This window comes from Pelmatolapia mariae, linkage group LG6 (genome assembly GCF_036321145.2).
Source record: "Pelmatolapia mariae isolate MD_Pm_ZW linkage group LG6, Pm_UMD_F_2, whole genome shotgun sequence".
In the NCBI taxonomy this organism is placed as follows: domain Eukaryota; kingdom Metazoa; phylum Chordata; class Actinopteri; order Cichliformes; family Cichlidae; genus Pelmatolapia; species Pelmatolapia mariae.
This window is the reverse complement of record NC_086232.1, coordinates 21,649,766-21,674,405: the sequence shown is the minus strand read 5'-3', so window position 1 is coordinate 21,674,405 and position 24,640 is coordinate 21,649,766. Positions and strand designations below refer to the sequence as shown.

The 24,640-nt window shown below is 41.0% G+C and overlaps 3 protein-coding genes across 5 annotated transcripts; all 3 read right to left on the bottom strand.

Annotated features, from left to right (window-relative positions):
- Window positions 1-2,742: 2,742 nt before the first annotated feature.
- On the bottom strand, window positions 2,743-6,049 carry LOC134629145 (ecto-ADP-ribosyltransferase 5-like). The gene is made up of 6 exons (XM_063476187.1): window positions 5,787-6,049; window positions 4,904-4,990; window positions 4,092-4,810; window positions 3,737-3,784; window positions 3,607-3,654; window positions 2,743-3,514 (listed from the first exon to the last, which is right to left on the bottom strand). The coding sequence occupies exons 2-6, from the start codon at window positions 4,961-4,963 to the stop codon at window positions 3,436-3,438; spliced, it is 954 nt and encodes a 317-aa protein (XP_063332257.1). The 5' UTR covers window positions 4,964-4,990; window positions 5,787-6,049; the 3' UTR covers window positions 2,743-3,435.
- Window positions 6,050-7,040: 991 nt separating this feature from the next.
- LOC134629144 (ecto-ADP-ribosyltransferase 5-like) lies at window positions 7,041-9,892 on the bottom strand. 3 transcript variants are annotated; one of them, XM_063476184.1, is made up of 7 exons: window positions 9,784-9,892; window positions 9,573-9,670; window positions 8,762-9,480; window positions 8,257-8,304; window positions 8,128-8,175; window positions 7,993-8,040; window positions 7,041-7,873 (listed from the first exon to the last, which is right to left on the bottom strand). In XM_063476184.1, the coding sequence occupies exons 2-7, from the start codon at window positions 9,633-9,635 to the stop codon at window positions 7,795-7,797; spliced, it is 1,005 nt and encodes a 334-aa protein (XP_063332254.1). In that variant the 5' UTR covers window positions 9,636-9,670; window positions 9,784-9,892; the 3' UTR covers window positions 7,041-7,794. The 3 variants fall into 3 exon arrangements, with proteins under 3 accessions (XP_063332254.1, XP_063332255.1, XP_063332256.1); XM_063476185.1 differs by having other exon boundaries at window positions 9,573-9,657; window positions 9,784-9,867; XM_063476186.1 differs by lacking the exon at window positions 8,128-8,175.
- Window positions 9,893-13,260: 3,368 nt separating this feature from the next.
- On the bottom strand, window positions 13,261-23,176 carry LOC134628560 (ecto-ADP-ribosyltransferase 4-like). Its single transcript, XM_063475264.1, has 5 exons — window positions 22,994-23,176; window positions 22,740-22,836; window positions 21,923-22,641; window positions 15,743-15,790; window positions 13,261-15,660 (listed from the first exon to the last, which is right to left on the bottom strand). The coding sequence occupies exons 2-5, from the start codon at window positions 22,797-22,799 to the stop codon at window positions 15,582-15,584; spliced, it is 906 nt and encodes a 301-aa protein (XP_063331334.1). The 5' UTR covers window positions 22,800-22,836; window positions 22,994-23,176; the 3' UTR covers window positions 13,261-15,581.
- Between the last annotated feature and the right edge of the window lie 1,464 nt (window positions 23,177-24,640).

Here is a 24,640-nt window from a genome sequence, read left to right as displayed (position 1 = left end):
GCACCAGCCATCATAGTTGGAAAATCTGGGTATCTTGAAATTTTAGGAATGCAAAGTCACCAATCAATGTGAATAATCTGGTCTCACAGAACTGTTCACCACACTGGGCAGTAACAAATTAACTTAACTGAAAACACTTTGATGTTGAAATATCTATCCACTTTTAAATTTTTCTGTTTTGCCCACTTGAAGAGCTAAACTAGAAACTTGGAAATGTTGAAACATGCCCTGATTCAGCTTGGATGAAACATGCCCACTGACACTTTTTCAGTGCACTTTATATTTCACCCTGCTCCACCCTGACCTTGGAAAATGACTGACAGTCAAGCACCAAATCTTGATTTAATGTCTTTAGTGGAGAGTACTCACAGACATCGAGCAGAGGTCTATACTCCGACTGCAGCTGATTTTCTGGAACTGCCAGTTGTTTCACACTTCTGTCTGTAGCATTACAAAGGCTGGGACACATTCAAACCCTGCCCTGTCTCTCCACTCACTCTCCGGTGTCTCCCAGTGTCTCTCATCCCTCCCACTGAACCCCTTTTAGTCCTCTGGCTGATAGAGGTCTGTCCTGATTGGCTGATGCCAGTGTCCTTCATGGCCATGAACTCACACAGGTGTGAGCACTAAAAAATCAACAAATTTGCAATAAAAGCATGCAATAAAATTCACAACCGTTAAAGATGAACTCATGCAATACAAAAAACAAATAAACAATAAATCAATAAGAAGACTTCCCTGACAGCGCTGTTGTTGGCAATATCATCATCTACTGCTGGCTCAGCTACAGGTTACAAACCAGTCTATCCTACAGCCTTACCAACACATTTGAATACATTTGATACTTTATATTTAGACATTAAATGCTATTTTGCAGTTTTATTTGTTTTATTAGATCAAGATAAGGATGTTTCTGGTCATAAGTCTGAATATTTGTAAGAAATTGTGCAAGCATTATAAGTTGTCCTTTTTTGTAACACATAGGTAGTGGGCTTTTATTACACAGCATATATGGTGCTTTAAAAATGGGACTTCATTAAAGACTTCATTACAGTAGTCACAGTCTAATGGAAAAAATGTCTTTGCATAAATGTTTTGGATTTTCACTCAGTAACATCACATTTTTAAAGATGTTTACTGTATTTTATAGGAGAAATTGTCCCAGATTGTTGCACATTGTCAGGTGTGTCTGTCTGTCACAAAATTATCCTATAAACATGAGTCATTCATTATTATTTTTACTTTAACCAGCAGGAGTAAAACCTTGAAGTCATATGCAAGATCGTATGCTGACAGCATTTAGCTCTACTGTTAAACTTTTCCAACTGTGGACTCATAGCTTCTTTTTAAACTGTAATAAACTGTGTTTTTGTCTTTTGGATGCTCACCTGTCCTTCATCTTTCCTCATGTTTGGTGTCTCACTCTTAATTCTAGTCTGCACTATTAATCTCCTCTGCTCTCTCCCATCTTGGTAGTAAAAAGAAAGCAGTCAGCATGTGCCAGTCAAGTTCTAATCAAATCTGTAATTCTTGATGTGATGATTTGATATTTTTTCCCACCATTTCCTGATGGTCTGAATAACTTTGGTATGACTAATTAATTTCTTTTGTGAAGACTTTCTTTTCCCGACTGTTGTGAGTACAATAGATTTTTCAGAATTGTATATAAAAGATTATACACATATTTGCAGTACTGAATAAAGTAAACAGGCAGCTCTTGCACAAAGCATCAGGGATATTAAATTTCATCAGTTTGTTCTGGCTCTGTCAACGTTTGACATCATTGCCACCCTCTTTGTAAATTTTCTAGTGCTGTCAAAATTAAGACGTTAACGCAAATTAATCTGCCATCACCATCAACGTGATTAAAATTTTTAACGCAATTAATGCATTTGGAGTGCAGAATGACTCAAAATCCCTGAAATTTCTCTTTCAACGCATTTCGGGCAGTTTGTCCAAGTAGAGTTACCTTCGCACATGCGCAAATGGGCAGTTGATCTGGTAGTGACGGGCAGCTGAACAAATCAACTCAATATGGAAGATGATAAACGCACATTGGCCCTCTTGATGGGAAATTTGTGTATTAAAAAAAATAACAAGACGGAAAAGTTGACAGACATAAAGTATTATGCACATTGTGCAAGAAGGAATTTTCTTTTCACCGAACCACTTTCAGCTGAAAATATCACATTGACGCGAAGCATACGTTAGTCGGGGATGCTGCAACACGTTGACTGACACAATTGTCAAGTGGATTGCAACAAACTGCAGAGCTATTGATATCGTTGAGAACACGTGCTTTACGCAGCTTTGGTTCCTCTTTTCAAGGACTTGAAGTGCCTCCCCAAGAGTGACAGAGAGAGAGTGGATAAATGTTTCAGAGTTTTTTTGTTAACATGAATGTTCAAGATGTTCAATAAACATGTTAAGTGCATATATTTTCCCTTTTTTCTCGAGTCTGTTTGCTCATGCAAAATGAAATGCGATTAATGTAGAATAAAAATTAATGGTATTTAATCGTGATTAATCAAAATTAATCCACAGTAACCCTGTGATGAATCTGATTAAACATTTTAATTGTTTGACAGCACTAATATATATTATATATTAGTGTATACTTACCTATTAGTATATAGGTTTTTTTATGTTGTATTTCACAGGAGAGAACCTGTGTTAAAAGACTGAAGAAAAGAATTCAAATTCTTTTTGAATGTAAGCATACATTCTTTGTGTTTATTCTGCATTTACTCCATTATATTGCATAAACGTCAGTTACAAGCTTAAATATAAAGTTTTAAAAAAAGTAATTGCAACCAGGCTATTGATCAAGTAATTGCGATTAATCAAAATTAATTACAGAAAATTGTGCGATTAATTAGTTATTCTTTTAATCTATTGACAGCACTAAAATGTTCATGTCTTTGTTTACTCACACAAACATGCTCTATGTAGTGAGGTGCACTGTTTCTCAGGGGCTGTGATTAACTTCACTGTTAAAAGTAATGTTGCTTTACTGATTTTAATGTCTTTAAATCTGTTTTAGTGACACTGTTGTTGAAGGTGTTAATATGTTACCTGTGTTTCATGTTTGTACATGTAAATTCAAGTGTGCTTGCTGATGTAGTTACTGTTAGCTGCCGGAAGCATGTGCCGTGTGAACTGTGTGATTTTTCTGTATATTTTTCTGTATACTATGTAAAAGCGCTATACAAATACAGGCCATTTACCATTTACTAACTTTCTGCACCCCTTTAAAATCTTTATCAAATATTCTGAAGTCATGCAGTCTATAATTCATAACATATGACAGAAGCAGAAAATTACTGCTACTAATTCAACACAATCAGTCAGATAACGTGTCAAATAATTATATGAAGAATCACAGCAATACTGTAGATGATAAAAATCTGAAACTCTGAATGATAACTGTTTTTGCTAAACAGCTAAAGAAAACAAAGATAAGGCCGCAAGCACTGATACAAGCCACAGGGTGGAGACAGCAGCTGGACTAGACCTGAAGACATGGAAACAAAGCAGAGAGACAGGAAGAGATTACTGTTGTTGTTGTTGTTGTTGTTGTTTATAATAATAATAATAATAATTTACCTGTTTCGGTCTGTGACAACTGTGGTAGTCTCATGCACTCCTGGAACACTGAATTAGAAAAGAAGGAATAAATCAACAGATAATAATAATAATAATAATAATAATAATAATAATAATAATAATAGTTTACCTGACTTGCTCTGTGACAGCTGTGGTAGTCTCTTGCCCTCCTGACCTCCTGAATTGGATAAGCAGAAGAAAATACTTTAAGTAAAATGTGCTGACATATGTCCGATTCTCTGATAATGCTGTCAGCATTATCAGGCCAAACTATTCAAACCACACCCAACTCCACTGGAGAAGTATCGTCCCTGTTTTTGCCACTTTTTCCCCCAGTTATTACTGTGTACTGTGTACCATAAAAAACAACATAAAAAACATATTTATATATTTAACATTACATTGAAAGTTAACTTTGCAGTTTCAAGTTAATATTTGTAAGATAAGAAAATATTTCACTTTAATTGAGAGAATATGAATCTTACCGTGGAAAGATGTAACAGTTGTGTGAGCTGTTCAGTCCTGAGTGGCTTAAATCAATCTCAAGGTATTCGTCACCATCTGATGTAGTTTTTGTTTCCACTTGTTCCACAGTGAAAACTTCTGCTGGAGATAAGAGTATTTCATCCTGTTCTTGACCGCACACATAGTCTCTCAGGTTGACAAAGAAGCAAGAAGTGAGATTTAAAATAGTATTCTCATTGACATCTTCAAATCTCTTTAGCTCTTCATAATCTGAATAAGCTAAGGTGAAACTTGGAAATCTCACTGTGGAGCCTTTCTGTGGTTGGTTTTCACCATCTTGAAAAACATAAAAGTTCTTGCACTCCTTTGGCTTCAGTAGCCTCATGGAGTCCATCAGCAGGAAATGAAGAGACTTGAAGTGGAAGTGGTTTTCATAGATGCTAACATTTCCACCCATTGTCTCTATTGCTTTGTTCACTGTTTGTATGAACGATCGATCCCCATTCAGATAGACTGAAAGTGCAGCACTATGCTCTTTTCTTCCTCCTGGGATCTGCTTTGAACATTCAATACTTTTATTCCACGCTTTCTGAAATCCTTCACTGTTATTTAGTTCTCGTTTTAACACGTCTGACTCTATGAACCTCTTCATGGCCTCTTCACGACATCCTTTGTACTGGTCATCTACAACATCTGTGTTATTTAGAAAATCCAGTAGTCTTGTTTCCTGTGTGGTCACCTTTAATCGAGATTTATCACATTTAAAAACACATTTTTAAGTGAAGAATGTTTTAACCTTCTAATATTTGTTTGTATGAAACTTAATTCTTACTTTGTTGCAGGCAACTGTGAAAATTATTGCAACAACAAGCACTTTTCTTCTGTTCTCCATTTTTTTGTCCTCTTGTTCTTCTACAGACTGAAAGAAAGCACTGCAGGATCAAATGTGGTCAAAAAACAGCTCTGTGACATTTTACATATGAAGGACTTACACTAAGTCTGGACTGGACTACTACAGTTCTCTGTATTTGTGTCTTGAACACTCATCTCTCCATTCCATTCAAAATTCAAAATGTTGCTGCAAGTCATTTAACAGGTATTAAAGGGACGATTACGTTACTCCAGTTTTTAGCAAGTTTGCATTGGCTGCTTGTCCATTTTTGGATTGATTTGAAGATTCTTTTACTTACTTTCAAATGTTTAAAGTCTATGGTGCCAGCTTTTAAACCAAACTGCTAAACTTACATGATTCGAGAAGAGCACCAAGATCATCTGCCCAGATGTTTTAGTGTAGCCGAGGTCTCGATTTAAGCATAGAGAGTTGAATCCACTAGACTCTCGTATAACAGGTCATTTGATATTCCTACTGCAGAGTCTATGTAGTCTTTAAATCCTGTCTTAAAACCACATTTTTTACCTTGGCTTTGAATTTAAGTTCATGTTGAGTCTTATCAAGGGGGGTTTTTATGTTGTGGTCTCTTAATTTCAGTTTGTTTTTAGTAACATAATATTGTAATTGTTTGCATATATAATATATTGTATTGTCTTTATTGATTTTGCTATAGAAATATGCCATATAAATAACATTAAAATTGACATTGACACAGTCCAGAAATTTGAATCTGGCAAGATTTAAATTAACAATTATCTTTTCTACTTCTTGGAATTTGGAAAGTTAAAAAATTTAAATGTTGAAAAGACTGAAAGGTACATACCTGTAGCAAGGAGATTGAACTTGTATTAACAACTTAGCGAAAAGAGTCGATTAAACTGCTGGGAAGCAATGAGAACAACAGTCTCTGGGAAGTGAAACAAGATATTTTACAATGAACTCCTTAGTCTGAGTCTAGTTCCCGAAAGCTTGCTCAGATTTGTTGCACAATGATTTATAAAGAGAGTAACACTTACATCATTAAGCCCATTTTAAGCCCAGCCCAGAGATAACTTATCTTTGTATCTCTGTTCTAACATGATTTCAAATACCTCAGTACTTCTCTTTTTAATGTAGATTTTGACTAAAGTTAACCGGACGCATCGTAGTTGGAAAATCTGGGTATCTTGAAATTGAAGGAATGAAAAGACACCAAACAATGTGAATAATCTGGTCTCACAGAACTGTTCACCACACTTGGCAGTAACAAATTAACTTAACTGACAACACTGTGATATTGAGAGATGTCATGATCTATCCACTTTTGAAGTTCTCATTGTTGGGAAACTTGCAAATGTTGAAACATGCCCTGATTCAGCTTGGAGGAAACATGCCTCCTAACGTAGGTTTCCAGTGAACTTTGATGGTACTTTTTATTTCAAAACTCTTCAGCTTGAGTATGAGGAAGTGGGTACTACTGGGCAGATTCGAGGCATTCGTAGACAATCATATACACTGGGTTATATTTCTGTGGAAACAACATCCTTCATATTTCCATGAAGCCTGTTCTTTAAAGTGCTTTGAGTGCTCAAGTACAGTAGAAACACACCACTCTACTTGCCACCTTGCCAAGTGCTGCACCCCAACCTTGGAAAACAACTGACAGTCACTTGATTTACTTTAGTGGAGCAGTACTCACAGACATCGCGCAGAGGTCTATACTCTACCTGCAGCTGATTTTCTGGAACTGCCAACTGTTTCAAACTTCTGTCTGTACCATTACAAAGGCTGGGACATATACATAGCCTGCCCTGCCTCTCATCCCTCCCATCAAACCCCTTTTAGTCCTCTGGCTGAAAGAGGCCTGTGCTAATTGTCTGATGCCAGTGTCCTTCATGGCCATGAACTCCACAGGTGTGAGCACTAAAAAAACATACAAATGTAACAATAAAAATCATGCAATACAAAAAACAAGCAAACAATAAATTAATAAAAAGAAAAACAATACTTCCCCGGGATGACTGAGCAGATGAAAGTACATAATATAAGAAGGAAAAAAAACTTATTTGTGGGAAAATGTTTGTGTGATCAGGCTAAATTCATTGCAAAGCCTTTTATATTTTGCATGTTGTTTATTTGACAGGAAAACAGAAGCAGTTTGGCAGGAAGAGCATCAGCGACTGTTTAGGACAGAGCGCTGTCGTAGGTCCTTCAAATCAGTCATACTGTACAATGCGCACATATCACAGATAACTACTAAAATACATACATGTATATGTTATCAGTCCCACTGTACTTTATATACATATAACATAATTCTGTGACATGTCTTGCAGTGTATTTTACTATAGCAACATACACTTTTCTATAGTATTTTGGGTTTTTTTTTAATTTGTATACCTTTTTTTTATTTCTTTTCTTTTTTTTTCTAATCTATATCAAATTCACCTTTGTTCTTGCTGACCCCTGTGCCGCTAAAATCAAATGAACTGTGCAGGCTTAATAAAGTCTATAAAACCTATCAATATCTATCTATCGATCTATGTGACCATAAGAACAAATAAAAGCATCTCATGATCATAGATTATTTCTAGTTGGTCTTGACAGCAGCTGCACGTGAGCCTGAAATCTGAACGCAGTGTATTTTACACCAACTTTCTGCACCCCATTAAAATCTTTATCAAATATTCTGAAGTCATGCAGTCTGTAATTCATAACATATGACAGAATCAAAAAATTACTGCTACTAATTCAACACAATCAGTCAGATAACGTGTCAAATAATTATATGAAGAATCACAGCAATACTGTAGATGATAAAAATCTGAAATTCTGAATGATAACTGTTTTTGCTAAACAGCTAAAGAAAACAAAGATAAGGCCACAAGCACTGATACAAGCCACAGGGTGGAGACAGCAGCCGGAGGAGACCTGAAGACATGGAAACAAAGCAGAGAGACAGGAAGAGATTACTGTTGTTGTTGTTGTTGTTGTTGTTGTTGTTGATAATAATAATAATAATAAAAATAATAATAATAATAATAATTTACCTGTTTCGGTCTGTGACAACTGTAGTAGTCTCATGCCCTCCTGGAACACTAAATTGGAAAAGAAGAAATAAATTAACGGACAATAATAATAATAATAATAATAATAATAATAATAATAATAATAATAATATCCACCTGGATCGCTCTATGACAGTTGTGGTCGTTTTCTGCCCTCCTGGAACACTAAATTGGAAAAGAAGAAATAAATTAACGGACAATAATAATAATAGTAATGATAACAATAAAAATAATAATACTAGTCACCTGGATCGCTCTATGACAGCTGTGGTAGTCTCATGCCCTCTTGAGGTCCTGAATTGGATAAGCCAAAAACAGTACTTGAAGTAAATGTGCTGACACATTTTCAAACCACACCCAACCTCAACACTGGAGATGTGGAGCGATAAACCTCACTTTTAAAATCCCGTTTTTGCCACTTTTCATGTCACTTCCACTCACTTCATGCTTTCCTGACAACACCTATGATTTTTCTTAGTAGTTTTCATTGTTTAGGTGTATGCACATTTATTAAGATAAATAAATATGTGTTACTAATATTTTTGGTTATATAGCAATACAGAACGTAAGTATTTTTATCATATTTTTATTATATGCACTTAGGATACGTAAAACGTTTGTATCTCCTTCAAATATTTTAACATTCACATGATAAACACCACATTAAAAGTTACCTTTGCAGTTCCAAGTTTAATATTTGTAGAAATAATAGAAAAATATTTCACTTTAATTGAGAGAATACAAATCTTACCGTGGAAAGATGTAACAGTTGTGTGAGCTTTTCAGTCCTGAGTGGCTTAAATCAATCTCAAGGTATTCGTCATCATCCGATGTAGTTTTTGTTTCCACTTGTTCCACAGTGAAAACTTCTGCTGGAGATAAGAGTATTTCATCCTGTTCTTGACCGCACACATAGTCTTTCAGGTTGACAAAGAAACAAGAAGTGAGATTTAAAATAGTATTCTCATTGACATCTTCAAGTTTCTTTAGCTCTTCATAGTTTGAATGAGCTAAGGTGAAACTTGGAAATCTCACTGTGGAGCCTTTCTGTGGTTGGTTTTCACCATCTTGAAAAACATAAAAGTTCTTGCACTCCTTTGGCTTCAGCAGCCTCATGGAGTCCATCAGCAGGAAATGAAGAGACTTGAAGTGGAAGTGGTTTTCATAGATGCTAACATTTCCACCCATTGTCTCTATTGCTTTGTTCAGTGTTTGTATGAACGATTTATCCCCATTCAGATAGACTGAAAGTGCAGCACTATGCTCTTTTCGTCCTTGAGGGATCTGCTTTGAACACTCGTTACTTTTATTCCACGCTTTCTGAAATCCTTCACTGTTATTTAGTTCTTGTTTTAACACGTGTGACTCGATGAACTTCTTCATGGCCTCTTCAAGACATCCATCGTACTGGTCATCTACAACATCTGTGCTATTTAGAAAATCCAGTAGTCTTGTTTCCTGTGCGGTCACCTTTAATCGAGATATATCATTTTTAAAAGGATTTTTAGGAGGATAATTTTTCAAACCTTCTAATATTTATTTGTATGAAACACAATTCTTACTTTGTAGCAGACAGCTGTGAAAAAAATTATTGTAGCAAGAAGACCTTTTTTTCTGTACTCCATTTTTTTCCTCTTCTTCTACAGACTGAAAGAAAGCACTGCAGGATCACATGTGGATAGAAAAAAGTTCTTTAACACTTTACACGGTCCAGAAACTTTGATGTGGAAAAAATATATAAGTAAAAGACTAAAAAGACTAAAAGGCACTTACCAGAAGCAAGGAGAGTAAACTTGTGTTAGCAACTCACAGCAAAGAGTCCATCAAACAGCCGGGATACCCAATAGGGTCTGGAGAAGTGCAGCAAGTTATCTTACCATAGAACTTCTTAGTCTTTCCTGTGGAAGGAAGTAACATGGCACTGGGGGATTTGTTTTCCACTGATTTTTCCTGTTATTTGACCTGCTTGAGCTACTGAGTTTCTGTAACATTGTTTAGATTTGTTACACAATGTTTCAAAGCCAGAGTAAGGCCTACATAACTTAGCTCCTTTAAGCCCAACCAAAGCACCAAATTGCATTTACATCCCTGTTCTCACATTATTTCAGTAAAACTGATGGGACCAAATACCACAGTCCTTGTTCCATGCAGATTTTATCTAAAGTAAACAAGAGACTCCAGCAGCCCTAGTTGGACAAATGAGGGCATATTAAAGTTACAGGAATGAAACTGTACAAAAACAAGCTGTTGTATAACAGAACTGCTGTCCACACTGGGCTGCACCTTAACTTTATGTACGTAATGTAGGAAGGAGTAAGAGGGGCACATTAAAAACAAAAAATATTGTTCATTTTGAGATTAAAGTGCAAATGGGCAGATTATACTTATTGTTTCAATTCAAACAATTGCCACAATTCCTGTACCCTCAACAAATTTCCTTGTGTAGATCAGTTAGTGAAACAACTTGATCAGCGGTGTTATTGTGTATTCTGATACAACATACATCCTCCTTATTGCACAGGGGTGTAAACATCAATATTCTTGCATCTGTTCATTGCACAATCTCCCGGATGCCCTTATACTCATTACCACACTGTGTTTACGCGTTATAAGAGCAATAACTTCCTTGTTACTAAAACTGATTCTGAAGTATGATTTCACTAACTCATGTTGTATAATAGATTACTTTTTTGAGTAATCACCCCAACACTGAATACAACCTTTGCCATTGCCTGCCCTCTTTGCTCTACACGTAGATTCCCAGTACTCCTGTCTACTTTCTTCATCTCCCTCACTATCCCGCTTTTTCTTTGTTAACCTTTGTTCTTTGAATATTTGTCTTTGTAGAGCACCAAACATCTTCTTGCCAGTTTCCCTCAGCCCTACAGCTGTACCTTCCCAGTCATCTGCTAACTCTTCGCTACTCCTCAGAGGCTGTCGCAACTCCTTCATGAACTCTGTGTGACATTCTTACTTCCTCAACATTCACCATTTAATCCTTGGCTCGGCCTTCACTTGTTTCCATTTCTTGATTTCTAAAGCCATGTGACAGCCTACCATCCACAGCCTAGCCACATTCTCCCCCGACACCACCTTACAGTCTCCTCTGCCTTTCAGGTTGGACCTTCTGCAACAGATATATGGTGCTATGCATTTACTACCTTCCTGATTTCTTTTTTTTTAAACCAAGGAGATTCTGTTTTTGGTATTGGTATTGGGTTTGCGTGCGTACGTGTCATCCATCTGAAAAACATGATAGCTCGAACAGTTTTGAATGAATTCTGATAAAACTTTGTAGGGGTGTGGGGTGGGGTCATGTTCACATGCTAGTTATTACCTCTGTTCCTTTCACCTAGATGTCCACTAAAATCTAAGCTTAAAACACCACTTTTTTTTATTCCTTTTCATCTCCAGCTCCAAAATTATGATCTTGTCTGACACTCTGTTCACCTTCACAACCCTATTCAAAAGCTCTTATCTAGGGATGGGCACCGGTTCTGACATAAACGGTAGTAACCAGACCGAAAAGCAGCGCACATTTCGGTGCCTCATTTCGGTGCTTTTTTTTTTACTGAGATGTCAAACACTTTGGATTCTAGCTAATCATTTTACCTTTGCAAGCGTAGTAGGCGGGCCCAGGTACGTACGTTCTTTTAGAGCAGAGCTACAGATTAAAAATGCCCAAGGCGAAGCGGTCAAAAGTCTGGATATACTTCACAGCAAAAGATGCAAACTCAGCAGCCTGCAACAAGTGCTATTATGCTGATACTGTGCAAAGGAGGTAAGTCCTCGAATCTGATGAAACACCTGGCGACGCATAGCGTTTTTTTAAAAGCCGAGAAATGCACCGTATTTGATAGCTTGCTGCGAGACCTCACACCGTGCACATCTACTGCGGGTGTGGTGCTAGCTGTTATCGGACCCGGAGTTAGCAACATCCCCCAAAACCCCGAAGAGTAGAGTCCTGGCCCCTAGCCCTGCCAGTGTAGCAGAAATGATGACGGATGATGATGGCAGCAGCAGCCGTTCTTCTCTGCGTGAGTAGCTCAATGTTTTTCGTGTGTAATTTACGTTGAGTAGGCTAACCACGTTATTAAATCAATGCACGTAAGGTGAACTAGCAAACACCGTCGTAGTTACATGCGGCTGTCTTCTTGTTTGATGGCAGACACTCCCTTCACCCTGGCAAAAAAGGCTAAAATGACCAAAAAAAAAAGTGGGAAACAGCTAAACATGAGATGTTTTTGGACAAAGTTGGTGTTTTTTTCCCCATTGTTTAAGCACTGCTTCCAGCCAAGAGTGATACCATATATGCCCTATAGCTGCAGAAAAGGCTAACATTGTTATCTTTTTACAAAAAAAACCCCAGCTAAACATGAGAGGTTTTTGGACAAAGTTTGTGTTCTTGATTTTTTAAGCACCGGTTCGAGCACCGTTTAAGCACCGGCACCGTTTCAAAAGTACCGGTTTGGTACTGGTATCGGATAAAACCTAAACGATACCCATCCCTAAGTACTACTACTCTTATCTCAAGATTACCCTTACTCTGTTTTCTTTCCATCTACTGTAGAGAGAGAGAGAGGAAGTGCAGTTGAAAATGTCTTAAGCAAACCCTCATCTTTATAAAACAGAAAGTTGACACAGTGATTTAGTGAAATATGTTTAAACAGCCACACTACAGTCAGTGACCAGAGCTGTGGTCCACCATTGCAGAGAAGAAGACAGGACAAACACATCCTGCAGTGTGAAGTGAAAAAGAATGTGGTTTGGCTTCCTGCCAGGCTCAGGAAGTCTCACAATATCCGAGCATTGTCTTTTATTCAGTTCAGCAGCTTCTTTGTTGCATGTTTTTCAATGACGTCCACAGAAATGTTCACAACCTGTTCAAGAATCAAACATGCACAGGTTTAGTGTTAGCCTAGGTTCTCTCGGTTAAGCGTTGTCAGGCTGGGTGGTTAGCAAGTAATTAATTATCAACAAAAGCAAGAATGACCCTACCAATTAATCCAGGTTGTCTTATAAATCCTCAGGAAAAAAAAAAACCTATGGCATGTACAATTTTCTGTCAATATTACTATCTTAATTAGGGATGGAAATAGAGAACCAGTTCTTCTAGAAAACTGGTTCCCAGTAGTCCAATTCCTTGGAATTGTTTGCCTGCCTATTGATCAGGCTTATTGGTTCTTGCGCTCGCACTACAATCAACCGATTTCAGTTCACGTGTCAGAGGAAGAAAAAAGTAACACAGTCTAGTGTGGATATGGACATTTACTTTATTCTTATTGCACAAAAAGACAAGATAAATGGCAAAGTGCAAAACTGCATCCAGGACAGAAACAACCGCATTATGCTGCTAACACTAACTTCGGTACTTTGCAAGCATCAGCCAAGATAGCATGCTAATGCTAAGCTAGCCAAAAACCCAGACTGAAAGCTGAGTGAATGCCGACCCCAGCAGCCAGACCCTGAACCTCAACAGGTAACAAGAAGATGAGCAGTTAAGCTTCACTTTCTTCCTGTTCATGTTTCTAATCAGAATCACTGTGGCCCTTTTTGGTGTTGGTCTTCTTTTTCTTTTTGTATGTGGTCAGCTTTGTATTCTACTAAGAGAAAGATGTTAGAGACGTGTGTCCTCATTAGGGATTTGTGTTGGTGTGTGGGCCTGTAGCCTCAGGTTATAATGTTAAATGGTGATTATGAGTCAGTGGGTTTCAGCTGTTTTACAGAGTAACAGGAAAGTAATGTAATGAGTAGGAAAATGAATTACTTTTTCCTGGCAGTAATTAAGTAACGTACAGCGTTAGTTTTGAGAAAAGTGTTCTGTGTAATATGTGCAGTAATTACTTTTTTGAGTAACACTGATCAGAGCAAAGTGAGGAAATACCTCAACAAACATGCACAAATATTTGACCCACAGCAACAATTAATTTGCATGAATGTAATTTAAGTTTATAAGTCTGAATATTTGTAACAAATTATACATAATTATTATTTTTAGTTATTCTGTTTAGTTACATGAACAAAGTGGGCTTATTTGTGTAAACAAACAAAATGATCATGTGAGAAGTTTCAGTTTTGTAAAATCTCCAGTGAAAGCGAATATATTAGCACAGAGTATATATGGAACTTTAACAATGGCAGTTCATTTATACTTTTGGCACATACATTGGGACACACGAAAAACAAATTCAGTTTGAATAAAATGTTATTTATATGGCACCAAACCACAACAAGTTGCTTTATATTGTAAGAAAAATCCAATACAATAATACCAAGTAATAAAAACTAAACAAAACCAAAAGCCTAAGTATGCCCATGATTCAGTAGCTTGTACAAACACCTTTAGCAGCAGTAGCTTGATATAATCATTCCCTGTATGACTTTGTCAGTCTGTCACATCATTGTGGAGAAATTTTGGAAGTTGCTTCAGTTTCTTGAGGTTTGCAAACATTTGTTCATGCACAGCTCTCTTAACAGCTCAGCACTTCAGGTAGATTGTGGTCTGGACTTTGACTGGTCTCAATGCAACACCTTCATTCCTTTCTTACTCAACCATTATGTTGCAGATTTGCTGCTGTGCTTGAGATCATTGTCCTGTTGCATGAGCAAGTTTGAGTCAAACTTTACATGTCAGGCAGATGGCCTCACATTTGACTCTGGAATATTTTAGTATACAGATGAGTTCACGGTCCACTCAGTGACTGCAAGGTTCCCAGGTCCTGTGACTACAAAACAAGCCAAAGCAGCTTTACAAATCTAAGCTGTGCTTCATGATGTTTTTAGATAGAAGAAGCTTTATCCTGGCAAAACCTTCAAAAAGTCATACCTGTTCAGAGTTTTTCCAATTGTCCTAAAGTTTAATAATTGACATGTTAACTGAGGCCTGTAGAGTCTAAAACGCAGCTCTTTGGGCTTTTTGTGATTTTACTGGGAAGACCAGACATGGAAAGATTACAATATTGAGTTAAAACAAAGCTGAATGCTCCAGTGCCAAAGTGTTTTATAGAGATGGCAGTACTTGAATGCTACTTACCCTAATCAGTAAGGGCGTATTTAGTTTAGTCCTGTGAATCATACATCAAAGTTTTCCTGAAAGACATTTATGTTGTAATATACATATATTATATATAACATACAATAATTTTCCAGAATTGCATTAAAGAATTATTGTATTTCCAATGTTGGATACTCGGAGGTACACTGGAAGCAACTGTGCCAAACTTTTATTCTGACCTTATCGACACATATCATCTTTTTTCATTCCCATCACTCATTTCCTTAATCCTTTTAAAGGCATGCAAACCCTAACAAGAAATAATAAACATATACTGTATATATATTTCAAGTATGCTGTACATTTTTCTAGCGTGCATAAAGAAAATAAGAACTGAGTTTATAATTCATAATATATGACAGAAGCAGAAAACTGTATTTGACTATATTTTCACACAATACTGCAATAGCTTATTCACCACAATCTGCCAAATAAAGACCTAAAAAAAGTGTATGAATAATCAAAGGAATATTGCAGATGACAAAACTCAGAAAACACTGAATGATAACTGTTTTTGCTAAACAGCTAAAGAAACAGAAGATAAGGCTGCAAGCGCTGATACAAGCCACAGGGTGGAGACAACAGCTGGAGGAGACCTGAAGACATGGAAACAAAGCATATTATTAATATTATTATTACTGTTATTATAAAAAATAATCATTAATAATAATAATTTACCTGTCTCGCTCTGCAACAGCTGTGGTAGTCTCCTGCCCTACTGACATCCTGAATTGATAAAGGAGAGAAAATACTTTAAGTAAAATGTGCTGATACATGTGGTTTTATTCAAACCACACTCAACTCCAGTGGAGATGTGGAGGGCAATCCTCACATTTTAAAATCCTGTTTTTGCTACCTTTCACATCACTTAATTTTACGTCATGCTTTCCAGAGTTTATAAAAGCTTTGATAAGCTGAGTATTCCCCAGTTATTACTGTGTACTTACAGCAATAACAACCACTAAGTTATAACAGAGTAACAGACTGTTCCCTTTCAGTCGATTCACTCGGTACAACACATAAGTATGGGATATCACGCCCTCGCGTGTCCTGGCTGAAGAAACCTTTATTCACGCCTTTAAGGCAGATGACGTGTGATGACACGCGCACGGCCCCGCCCGCACATATAGCCGCTGTCATCACAGTCATCCCTCAGTTCTTACGCTCTTCACCTCGCTGAGAACACCTCTGCTGAGTTGGGCTAGCTAGCTGCTGCTAGTTAGCTCTGTTGTCTGCCAACTTGAATTTAGCTTAACTGCCCCTGTTGGTGTTAGCCTCCACCGCCCAGTTGGTGCGTAGGCTGCCCGCGGAGCGCAATTTTCAAGTTTTTCTTGTGCAGCGTTTCGCTTTGCGTTTTTGGAATGGACTCCAAACCGAAGCGAGCAAAGCAGAAATCTTCTGTTCGCCCCTGTCCTCAGGGATGCGGTTTCTCTTTGCACGACAGCGACCAGCACGATGCCTGCCCTGTCTGCCTGGGGATCGTCCACGCTAGGAGAGCGTTGACGGAGCCCGAAGCCTGTGCGTTTTGTCGCCAGCTCCGGCGCTCGACCCTGGAAAGACGGGTGACGTTTGTGGAAAGAGTGCTGGGACGCTCGGCTGTCGCACGGCATGACCCTCTCCTTTCCGAGTCTGGAGCCCCGGCATCGTCCGAGTCCGAAGACGAGGATTTTCCGGTCGATGTCCCCGCGATTAGCTGGGCTGACCACATGGAATATGTTGACGGGTTAGCCGATGACGAGCCGGAACCATGCAGGAGCGCTGACGGGCTTCAGCCTGGGTTGAAGCCCGCCAGCGCTCCCCAGGAAGACAATGACGTGCTGGACATCGGCCTGGACATCCATGGTTTGTCGGAGGATGAGCAGGAGAGCTCATTGTCGGCCCAATGTGCCGCCGCTGCTGCGCCGGTCGGCCACGATGACACCTCTCTTTTCTCCCTGTTTCGCCGTGCTGCTGAGAAGCTGCAGGTGGACTGGCCCTCTCCTCCACCAGCTCGGAAGCCATCGCGGTTCGCGGGTTTTTTCCTCCCACCGGAGCCCGCAACGGCCAAAAACTGCCTTCCCATGTTCCCAGACTTTCTCTGCGAGCTAACAGCGTCATGGGACAAACCTCTGTCTACCCGCGTCACTGTGCCCGGCTATGGACAGTACATGGAATTGGACGGCGCCGAGGGGGCTGGCTTAGCTAACCCACCCCCTATGGAGCCGTCTCTGGCTGCTTATCTGGCCCCGTCCCATAACCATGGTGTCGGTGGCCCCGCAACTCTGCCGTCCAAGCACTGCAGATTCTCTGCCTCGCAGCTGGAGAAGATTTATCGGGCTCAGGCCGGCACTGCTCGCGCCATGAGCTCCGTCACCATGCTCCAGACGTACCAGGCAATGTGCCTGGCGGAGCTTGGATCGCTGGTTCCTGATGACAGCCCGCTGGCACCTCTTCTTAACGAGGTCAGAGTCACCACGGATTACATCCTCCGTGCGTCTCGCTGTGCAGCGCTCTCCCTGGGCAGAGGGATGGCTTCGACAGTAGTGGCGCAGAGGCACCTGTGGCTGACCCTCTCCGACGTCCCGAATAGGGACAGAGCTGTGTATCTGGACGCACCAGTGTCTGCGGCTGGGTTATTCGGACATTCACTTGAAGCCATTCAGGCTAGATTCGATCTGAGGAAGAAGCAGACGGAAGCTCTGCGCGACATCATCCCCAGACGTCAGCTCCAGCCCAAGCCCGCAGCTAGCTCTCACAGGCCCGCCGCTCCTCTGACGACTGGCAAGAGACCGGCGCCCACTGCTGGAGTGGGTGTGCCGCCGGCGAGAGCACGTCCTCCGGCCCGAGCTCCACGCCAGTCGGCCTGGGGCAAAGGCCCACCCTCGGGCCCCCGACGGGACCCGACGCCCAGGAGGAAGAAGCCTCAGCCCTCCTAGCTGTGGTTTCGAGTGGAGAAGGGGTCCAGCAGCAGGGAGACGCTGTTTTTACCCCTCTGTTGCCGCACAAGAGGTGCCGCTTAAGTTCTGTTCAGGTTGTCAGCCCCAGAAGGCGCTGCACTTTCCTATCACCGTCTCCCAAGCACAAAACCCCTGCACACAAAATGCCTCAGGTAACTCCCTGTTCAGGTGTGTTAAATGTTCAAGTGACCACATCGAGTGTTCCCGCTGTTTTTCATTGTTGTGCCCCAGAAAAGGTGCATCCAACAAAATGTATGAATGTACATGTTTCCATGTTACAATCAATAAAGAGTGTTGTTTATTCTCAAACAATCACAAATGCTCAGCCTGCAGGCAAAATGAGCCAGGTCAGGCAGGTGATGCAGTCCCCTGCAGACACACTGGGGGGCGACGACGCCCCGCCGACGGTGCTGCAGGTCAGCCGGCTGGCTGCTCACTTCCCTCAGTGGCGCGCTTGCGCCCCCTCTCCGTGGGTGCTGCAAACCGTTGCCATGGGTTACCGGTTGCAGTTCCGGGTCAAGCCGCCTCGTTTCCAAAGAGTCGTAAACACGACTGTCAACTCCGAGGCAGCCATGATACTCAGAGAGGAAATACAGGCGCTATTGCAGAAAAGAGCAATACGAGTGGTCCCCGCTTCGGAGACAGACAAAGGTTGGTACAGCCGCTATTTTGTTGTTCCGAAAAAAGGGGGAGGGCTTCGTCCCATCCTCGACCTGCGAGTCTTGAACACGTATCTACGAACGTACAGGTTCAAGATGCTAACACTCAGACAGCTCTTGAATGCAGTCGGCCCGAGAGATTGGTTTGCGACAATCGATCTAACAGATGCTTATTTTCATGTCGCTATACACCCGAAACACAGGCAGTTTCTGAGGTTTGCATTCGAGGGCGTAGCCTACAAATACCTAGTGCTGCCGTTCGGGCTGTCGCTCGCTCCCCGCACCTTTACGAAATGTGCCGAGGCAGCGCTAGCGCCCCTCAGAGAGAGAGGCATCCGCATCTTAGCCTACCTAGACGACTGGGCTCTCGTAGCTTGCTCCAGAGAGCAGGCGGAGACACAGCTGTCACTGGTTCTGTCACACATTCAGACACTGGGGTTCTCTGTGAACTTTCAAAAGAGCTCGCTAATCCCGAGTCAACAGATTACTTTTCTCGGTTTGGAAATATGCTCGGTTTCCAGCCGCGCAAGTTTGTCGGATCACAGAGTGGCCGCGTTTCATCGCTGCCTCGCTCAGTTTCAGCTGGGACGCAGACTGCGTTTCCAGACGATATTGCGCTTGTTGGGCATGATGGCATCTATGATCGCCGTAGTGCCACTTGGACTGTTAAAAATGAGGGCGTTTCAACGCTGGACTCTCTCTCACCGTTTGTGTGCTTCGCGTCACCTCCGGAGGAGGCTGCCGGTAACCGCGTCTTGCATGCTAGCTCTCCGTCCTTGGAGGGAGCCCAGGCTGCTGCATCAGGGCTCTCGGATTGGAAGGGTGTTGTTTCGCAAGGTGGTGTCCACAGATGCTTCCCTAAGAGGGTGGGGAGCGCTGTGCGAGGGTGCGTCAGTGAGAGGGATCTGGTCCGCAGCTCAGCGCCAGCTGCACATCAACCACTTAGAGCTGTTAGCAGTGTTCTTAGCTCTAAAGCATTTCCGTCCAGTCCTGCAGGGCCAGCATGTCTTAGTCAGGACGGACAATTCAACAGTGGTGTCTTACATAAACAGGCAGGGAGGAACACGCTCTCTTCCCCTGTTGCAGCTGTCTCGCTCTCTGCTGTTATGGTGCAGTGTTCATTTTCTGACTCTAAGAGCCACCCATGTCCCGGGCCACCTGAACCTGGGGCCGGACCTTCTCTCCAGGGGGGGTCCTCTGGTGAGAGAATGGAGGTTACACCCTTCAATAGTGGCTCAGATTTGGGATCTATTTGGCGAGGCGCAAATAGATCTTTTTGCTTCCAGGGTAAATACTCACTGCCCCCTGTACTTCTCCATAATCGACCACGATGCACCCTTGGGCTTGGACGCGCTAGCGCACCAATGGCCAGACGTGCTCCTGTATGCATTTCCCCCAGTGGAAATGATATCTCCAGTTCTAGAGAGGGTGCGTCGGCATTCCCTCTCTCTGATCCTGGTGGCCCCTTGGTGGCCCGCGAGGTCGTGGTATGCAGAGATAATCAGCCTGCTAGCAGCGAGTCCTTGGCAGCTTCCTCTCCGCAGGGATCTCCTCTCTCAGGCGGGAGGAGAAGTGTTTCATCCGCGCCCGGATCTGTGGCGCCTTCATGCTTACCTGCTGAGAGGTTAAACTTGGTTGCTAAGGGTTTGCCACCTAGTGTGATAGCGACAATTCAGAGCGCTAGGGCCTCATCTACTAGAGGCTTGTACGCTTACAAATGGCGAGCCTTCAAGCAATGGTGCCAGGACCGCCATACTCTCCCATTTCAGTGCTCTATTGTGGATGTTTTGACATTCCTGCAGGAGCTGCTGGATAAAGGCCTTTCGTTTTCGACAATCAAGGTTTATTTAGCAGCTATATCTGCTTGTCATATTGGCTTTGACGGGGTGACACCAGGTGCTCATCCCCTCGCCATACGTTTTCTGAAAGGGGTTCGCCGGCTGAGGCCCGTGCTTAAGTCCAGTGTCCCTGCTTGGGACTTGTCTTTGGTGCTGGAGGCCCTTTGTAGCCCCCCGTTTGAACCCATTGAGTCTGTGGATATGAAATTTCTTTCATATAAGACCGCATTACTTCTCGCTTTGGCTTCAGCGAAGCGAGTGGGTGACCTTCATGCGCTGTCTGTGCATCCCGCCTGCACACAGTTTTCTCCTGATGGCCACAAGGTCGTATTGCGTCCAAATGCTGCCTATTTTCCCAAGATCATGCCTGCATCTTATAGCTCAATGGAGTTTGAGTTGCTGAGCTTTTGCTCCCCTCCTTTTGAATCTGAGGAGCAGAGGAGGATGCATTCTCTTTGTCCAGTGCGTGTGCTACGCACCTACATTGAGCGCACTCAGGATGTGCGTTTATGTGACCAGCTGTTTGTCTGCTTCGCTAATCCAAATAGAGGTAGAGCTCTGTCCAAACAGAGGCTGTCCCACTGGATTATAGAAGCTATCTCACTGGCATACGGCACCAGAGGTCTTGCGTTGCCCCACGGGGTGGGAGCTCATTCCACCAGGGGGATGGCGACCTCATGGGCTCTTTTTAGAGGGGTGCCTGTAGCTGATATTTGTGCAGCAGCTAGTTGGGCATCGCCGCACACTTTTGTGCGGTTTTATCGGTTGGACGTTACAGCCCCTTCGGTGGCTCATGCTGTCCTTTCTGCTGGGTCTACCACTCACTAAGGATGTGGTGGTCCCATTCCGGTTCGGTGGCTGCTCTGCGGGGCGTGTATATATGTCCCATACTTATGTGTTGTACCGAGTGAATCGACTGAAAGGGAACGAATAGTTATGTCTATAACTTCTGTTCCCTGAAGGAGAGGAACGAGGTACAACACAGGGTGGCCCCACTGAGCAGTTTGGCTCGGTGAAGAGCGGCTATCGAACTGAGGGATGACTGTGATGACAGCGGCTATATGTGCGGGCGGGGCCGTGCGCGTGTCATCACACGTCATCTGCCTTAAAGGCGTGAATAAAGGTTTCTTCAGCCAGGACACGCGAGGGCGTGATATCCCATACTTATGTGTTGTACCTCGTTCCTCTCCTTCAGGGAACAGAAGTTATAGACATAACTATTCGTTTCAGACACCAATTTTTCCCTCTTTTGATTTATGGGGCGTAAGTTTTTTGGTATATGCAATTAGAACTTTTTTTTCAAATACATAAAAAAACATATTTATATATTTAACATCACACTGAAAGACTTTCCAGTTCCAAGTTTAATTTCTGTAGAACTAATAGAAAAATATTTCACTTTAATTGAGAGAATATGAATCTTACCGTGAAAAGATGTAACAGTTGTGTGAGCTTTTCAGTCCTGACTGTTTCAAAACAATTTCAAGGTATTCGTCATCATCCGATGTAGTTTTTGTTTCCACTTGTTCCACAGTGAAAACTTCTGCTGGAGATAAGAGTATTTCATCCTGTTCTTGACCGCACACATAGTCTTTCAGGTTGACAAAGAAACAAGAAGTGAGAGTTAAAATAGTATTCTCATTGACATCTTCAAGTTTCTTTAGCTCTTCATAGTTTGAATGAGCTAAGGTGAAACTTGGAAATCTCACTGTGGAGCCTTTCTGTGGTTGGTTTTGACCATCTTGAAAAACATAAAAGTTCTTGCACTCCTTTGGCTTCAGCAGCCTCATGGAGTCCATCACCAGGAAATGAAGAGACTTGAAGTGGAAGTGGTTTTCATAGATGCTAACATTTCCACCCATTGTCTCTATTGCTTTGTTCAGTGTTTGTATGAACAGTCGATCCCCATTAACATAGACTGAAAGTGCAGCACTATGCTCTTTTCTTCCTCCAGCAATCTGTTTTGAACACTCAATACTTTTATTCCATGCTTTCTGAAATCCTTCACTGTTATTTAGTTCTTGTTTTAACACGTCTGACTCGATGAACTTCTTCATGGCCTCTTCACGGCATCCATAGTACAGATCATCTACAACATTTGTGGTCTTTTGGACATCCAGTAGTCTTGTTTGCTGTGCAGTCACCTAATTGATATATCACATTTAAAAAGACATTTAAAAAGACATTTTTAAATGTATAATTTTTTTAACCTTCTAATATTTGTTTGAATCACAATTCTTACTTTGTAACAGACAACTGTAAAAATTATTGCAGCAACAAGCATTTTTCTTTTCTGCCCCATTTTTTTTGCCTCTTCTTCTACAGACTGCAAGAAGCCACTGCAGGATCAAATGCGATAGAAAAAAGTTATTTAACACTTTACACAGTCCAGAAACATGGAACTGACAAGATGTGAATGATCAGTTATTTGTTTAGTTTCCTTTGAATATGACAACTTCAAAATGTTAATCTTAAAAAAGGCTGAAAGGCACATACCTGAAACAAGGAGAGTAAACTTGTCTTCTCTACAGGGAAGCCACAAGCACAGCAGGCTATGGGAAAAGTGGAAAATATATATTATGCAGCAGTAAGTGTCATAGTAATCCAGAAGTTAATAAATGTGCAAATCATAGCGTATTAAAAGAAGTTGTCTGCTTGTAACTGCATACGGCAAAGTTGGAACAGGATGTGCTCAGGATGTGAAACTCATGATCATGGGCCTCATAACGAGAACGAGAACAGGAAACAGCTCAGGGCAAAAGAGCATTGAGACTGTAAGTGAGGCGTGAACATTACTGCCTTAGAGTGGGATGAAGTTAACTGTCACTGTTGCATGATAATATACTTTGCTTATGCAGATAGTGCGTGTTCAGCCCTTTAAAATAGTGAAATCTGTGAGATCCTCTTTGAGATCTACCGGACTGCGCTTTGGGTGGTGTTGTGTGGATCTACCACATATATGTGCTTAATAAATAATTGTTGTTGACCGGACCTGCTCTGAGTATTGATTGTTTATTCTCAGCCCATCATAAAAGAATCAGGACAGAAATGAAATACATTATCTTACTATGCAGTTCTTTAGTCTTTCCTGTGGAATGAAGTAACTTCTCACTGGAATAACTGATATCCAGTCATCCTGCTTTATCCACTGAGTTCCTGTAACCTTGTTCAGATTTGTTTTATAAGCAGAGAAATCCCCACAGCGCTGTGAAAAAGTATCTCCCCTTTCCTGAGTTTTTTTTCTGTGTGTGTGTCTATTTCTCACACTTACATGTTTCAGATCATCAAATAACTTTTAACATTAGTGAAAGACAACTTGAAAAAATATAAATTCTGTTTTCAAGGATTCAAGGAAGCTTTATTCTCATTCTCATCTCATCTCTCATCGCATGTTTACATGAGATGGAACGAAATTACGTAGCCACGGTCCCGGTTTTCCATAAAAACAACAGAATGACAAGTAATAAAATAGTACCAAATAGTAATAAAATAATACAAATAAGTAATAAATAATATAGATAAGTCAAGTGCAACAACCTGAGTAACAGTATGAAGTATAGATATAGAAGTGTAGGTATAAGTATTTTAGCAGCAAAGTATCAGTAGTGATTACACCACAGTAGCAGTTTCTTGTCCATTATGTATTGAGAAGTCTCACAGCTTCTGGAATGAAGCTGTTTCTCAGTCTGGTGGTTTTGCATTTAATGGTGGTTTTGTTTTGAAACAATGATTCCCTATAAAAGAAAAGAAAAGTTATCCAACCTACTGTGTAAAAAAGGTTATTGCTCCCTAAAGCTAATAACTGGTTGTGACACCCCTGGCAGCAAGAACTGCAAACAAGCATTTGGGATAACTGGCAATGAGGCTTTCACATCTTTATGGATGAATTTTATCCCACTCTTTTTTGCAAAATTGTTTTAATTCAGTCACATTTGAGAATTTCAAAGCATGAACAGACTTTTTAAGGACATTCCAAAGTGGCTCGCGTTATTTCAAGTCCAGATATTGACTAGGCCACTCCAAACCCTTAATTTTGTTTTGTTGAGCCATTTAGAGGTGGACTTGCTAGTATGTTTCCAATCATTGCACTGCTGCATAACCTGAGCTCTTGAACTTCAGGGCATAAACTGATGGCCGGGCATG

What these genes read in the sequence shown, in the direction of transcription:
- LOC134629144 (XM_063476184.1), bottom strand. Translation starts at nt 9,635, where the DNA reads ATGGAGTACAGAAAAAAAGGTCTTCTTGCTACAATAATTTTTTTCACA. An exon ending in TCACAGCTGTCTGCTACAAA is followed by an intron (nt 9,481 to 9,572) that starts GTAAGAATTGTG and finishes TCTCGATTAAAG; the next exon opens with GTGACCGCACAGGAAACAAG. An exon ending in AACTGTTACATCTTTCCACG is followed by an intron (nt 8,305 to 8,761) that starts GTAAGATTTGTA and finishes TATCCAATTCAG; the next exon opens with GACCTCAAGAGGGCATGAGA.
- LOC134628560 (XM_063475264.1), bottom strand. Translation starts at nt 22,799, where the DNA reads ATGGGGCAGAAAAGAAAAATGCTTGTTGCTGCAATAATTTTTACAGTT. An exon ending in TTACAGTTGTCTGTTACAAA is followed by an intron (nt 22,642 to 22,739) that starts GTAAGAATTGTG and finishes TATATCAATTAG; the next exon opens with GTGACTGCACAGCAAACAAG. An exon ending in GCTGTTGCAGAGCGAGACAG is followed by an intron (nt 15,661 to 15,742) that starts GTAAATTATTAT and finishes CCATGTCTTCAG; the next exon opens with GTCTCCTCCAGCTGTTGTCT.
- LOC134629145 (XM_063476187.1), bottom strand. Translation starts at nt 4,963, where the DNA reads ATGGAGAACAGAAGAAAAGTGCTTGTTGTTGCAATAATTTTCACAGTT. An exon ending in TCACAGTTGCCTGCAACAAA is followed by an intron (nt 4,811 to 4,903) that starts GTAAGAATTAAG and finishes TCTCGATTAAAG; the next exon opens with GTGACCACACAGGAAACAAG. An exon ending in GTTGTCACAGACCGAAACAG is followed by an intron (nt 3,515 to 3,606) that starts GTAAATTATTAT and finishes CCATGTCTTCAG; the next exon opens with GTCTAGTCCAGCTGCTGTCT.